Source organism: Pteropus alecto, unplaced genomic scaffold, assembly GCF_000325575.1.
Source record: "Pteropus alecto unplaced genomic scaffold, ASM32557v1 scaffold3, whole genome shotgun sequence".
NCBI lineage: Eukaryota > Metazoa > Chordata > Mammalia > Chiroptera > Pteropodidae > Pteropus > Pteropus alecto.
Genome location: NW_006442484.1, coordinates 31,597,197 through 31,600,174, shown reverse-complemented (window position 1 = coordinate 31,600,174; position 2,978 = coordinate 31,597,197). Strand labels below are relative to the sequence as shown.

Below are 2,978 nucleotides of genomic sequence, written 5' to 3'. Positions count from 1 at the left end.
AGAAAGAAAGAACAAACTTTTACCTTCGCCTACAAGGACATACGTGACTTTCCTCCCACTTCAACTTCATCTGGTGCCATCCTTCCCTCTTTCACACCCTGACAACATTCATCTTCTTTCCAGTTCTTGAATTTCTCAGATGGTCGCCTATAGTAGAGTTTTTGCACAAGGGTGTCCTCTGCCTAGGGCTCTCTTCTTTAGAGTTTGACTGACAGTTTACCTTTTAGGCTTGGCCTTCAAAGTCTCCTGAGAGTTGACCACTCTAACTTAGAAGACTTCACCAGTGGTGGCCAGTTTCCTAAATGAGAGCTACTATAATTTTTATTTACATTTTACTTGTTTATTTGTTTACTATCTTTCTTCTCTACTCAGCTTTTAGCTCCACAAAGAAAGGATCAATCCACTTCTGAAATACTGCCCAATTTATTGATACTCAGTAGGTATTTGCTGAATTAATCATTGAACATGGCTACCTAGAAGCCTTCCTCGAGTTTACCATATTTAATCCTTAACCGTGCTTTATCTCATCTGCACTCATACTTGGTATTTATTAATAATGTCATGATTCATTCTTTCTCACATATTTTCAAAACTCTTTTGGCATTTTACTTTTGTAGAGTCAGATGTTAAATTGCTGTTTCACTTACCACACCACTAGCCCTCACAATGGGAGCCTTCAGGTCAGGGAAAACATTCTCCAAGTACCATTTGAAACTTTTGCATTTTAGCTTCTTTCGAAGTTCCCGTTGTTGGGTGAGGTTTCCGACATCTAAGCCTTGGTCTATGAGGTGATCCCCATGGCCATAGAACAGCTCCTTGTACTCATCCAGCCAGACCTCGGCAACCCGCACCAAGTTCCTCTCCACCGTCTTCATCCGGTCTTTAGGGAAGGAATATGGGTTATCGTTTCTGAATATGTGGCCCACTCGGGAACAGGGAATGATCTCGATTTCACCACCACACATCCACACCTGGAACAGTTCAATGATAAACATCAACTCTCAAATGATTGTCCATCAATCACAGGCAATTAACAATGTCAAGAAACCACCTGACAACTCTCCCAGCTCCCCGTCTGAAGTAGTGCTCTCAGCTTCCAAAATCTTTTTCAATGGAAAATTAAACTCAATGCATTTATTTAGTTTTGTGTATTGCTGTGGATCATTTTAGAATTAGTAAAATATATTTTTTCTCCCTTCCCCGTAGTGTAAATTTTTTTGAAAGAAATCTTTACTGAATCCCAATATGTAAAATGAGATCTTGCTCTAGTTGAATCAGGAAAGGAGTATATATTTCCATTTCTTCTAGCATAACTCATAAACCATTCTTTTTTGATCAGGAGCTCAAAGTAATACCCCTTCTATTATATATCACCACACTCCATAGGAAAGCAGTTGTTTATTGGATGTTCTCCACTATAGCTAGTGCAGTAGCTTTCTTAGATATTAATTGATGATTATATATATACTCAGAGTTGTCTGCTATGTCCAAAGTTGCTGCACTATGGCCTGTTGGTGGCCTACCATAGAGTCACATTTTATACTTGTCACTTATGCTCTCCAAGATGGCCCATAATTGAATGGAATGATTCATTACTTTCAGTATATTAGAAAAATGTTCCAGAAGAGTTATTTTATATCAAATATAAATCCCACAGCATTTACACCGAATAGCAGACAATTATTTCCCCCACATTCAGATGCAGAAACAGTGCTGTAAAATATTAGAAAACTCTAATAAATTTCTTGAGCGCTATTGATTCTTCCAAATTCAATCTTAGATATGAAAACATTAATCTGGAGGCCCTAAAATTTCTGTGGCACTTCCTCCCAGAGGCAGTCACATATGTGATTGTATTAGTAAATGAAACCATTTAAAAATGATGTTCTCAATTGTAAATAGAATTTGAGAAACACTTGGTAATACCTTGAATGACAGCTCCATATTTTCTCCACCCCAAACATCAAGCCCAGGGTCATATGTTCCAAGTTCAAAAAAGTAATTTTTATCAATTGAGAATAATCCACCTGCCATGACGGGGCACCTACAAAAACAAAAGATTGTTTTTAACACTTGTATGTCATGGGAGCTCAACTTTTGGAGTGGGTGTCCTATACAGTTGTAATGGCTTAGGAGGCATTTCAGAGTAGCTAGCAAGTGCCTGGAGGCCTTGGAGTGAAGTCAAAATAGCACTTATGTAATGAGTTCCCTGTTTCGTGGTGGCAAGGCTTGATTAAGGTCAGCAAGGTGGAGCCTGGAACTAGGATTCTCATTTGTCCTCTAATCCCTGACACAGACTCTCCAGAGATGTTATTTTTAATAAATACTTATTTAGTGCTAACGGAGTACTAGTTGCTGTTGTAAGTACTACATCTGTATTAACCCAGATTTTGCAAAAATCCCGAGTGTGTACCATCAAGAAACTACAATACAGAGGTAAGAAACTTTTCCAGGGTCACATTTGGGGTTCAAATCTAGGCATTCTGGCTCAACTCTGTGCTCTCTCATTCCACTGTACTGACTCAACTATTGGCATATTTACCTATATCTTGTTACATGGCAAACACTTTTTAAAGCACTTTATAGATATGTGAACATACAATGCAATATACAGATGATATATTATTGAATTGTACACTTAAAGCCTATATAATTTTATTAACCAATGCCACCCCGATAAATTTAATAAAAAATAAAGCACCTTATATATATATAATTATCTGATTTATTCTCAAAACAATCTAAGAGTTAGCTACTTTTATTAGTCTTAATGTAAAAATAAGAAAACAGACTCAGAGGCTAAGTAGTTTTTGAAGCTCACACCACTTGTAAGTAGCAGAGTTGAGATTCAACCCAGAGTCTGACTCTAGAGACTTCACTATTGTTATTGAACCTGGGGATGGAAACTGCATTTAATTAGACTAGGCAGTAATCACTCCTCATGGTGGTCACCACTGAGCCAGCTGAAAGTGGTTTGT

At 37.7% G+C, this 2,978-nt stretch overlaps 1 protein-coding gene across 1 annotated transcript in view; it reads right to left on the bottom strand.

Annotated features, from left to right (window-relative positions):
• Positions 1 to 2,978, bottom strand: part of GALNT5 (polypeptide N-acetylgalactosaminyltransferase 5) — a 41,367-nt gene that overhangs the window by 12,380 nt on the left and 26,009 nt on the right. The window contains exons 6-7 of the mRNA XM_006921089.2: positions 1,927 to 2,044; positions 648 to 971 (exon numbers count right to left, since the gene is read on the bottom strand). Coding sequence (XP_006921151.1) covers positions 648 to 971; positions 1,927 to 2,044 — 442 coding nt within the window. The remainder of the gene's footprint in view (positions 1 to 647; positions 972 to 1,926; positions 2,045 to 2,978) is intronic.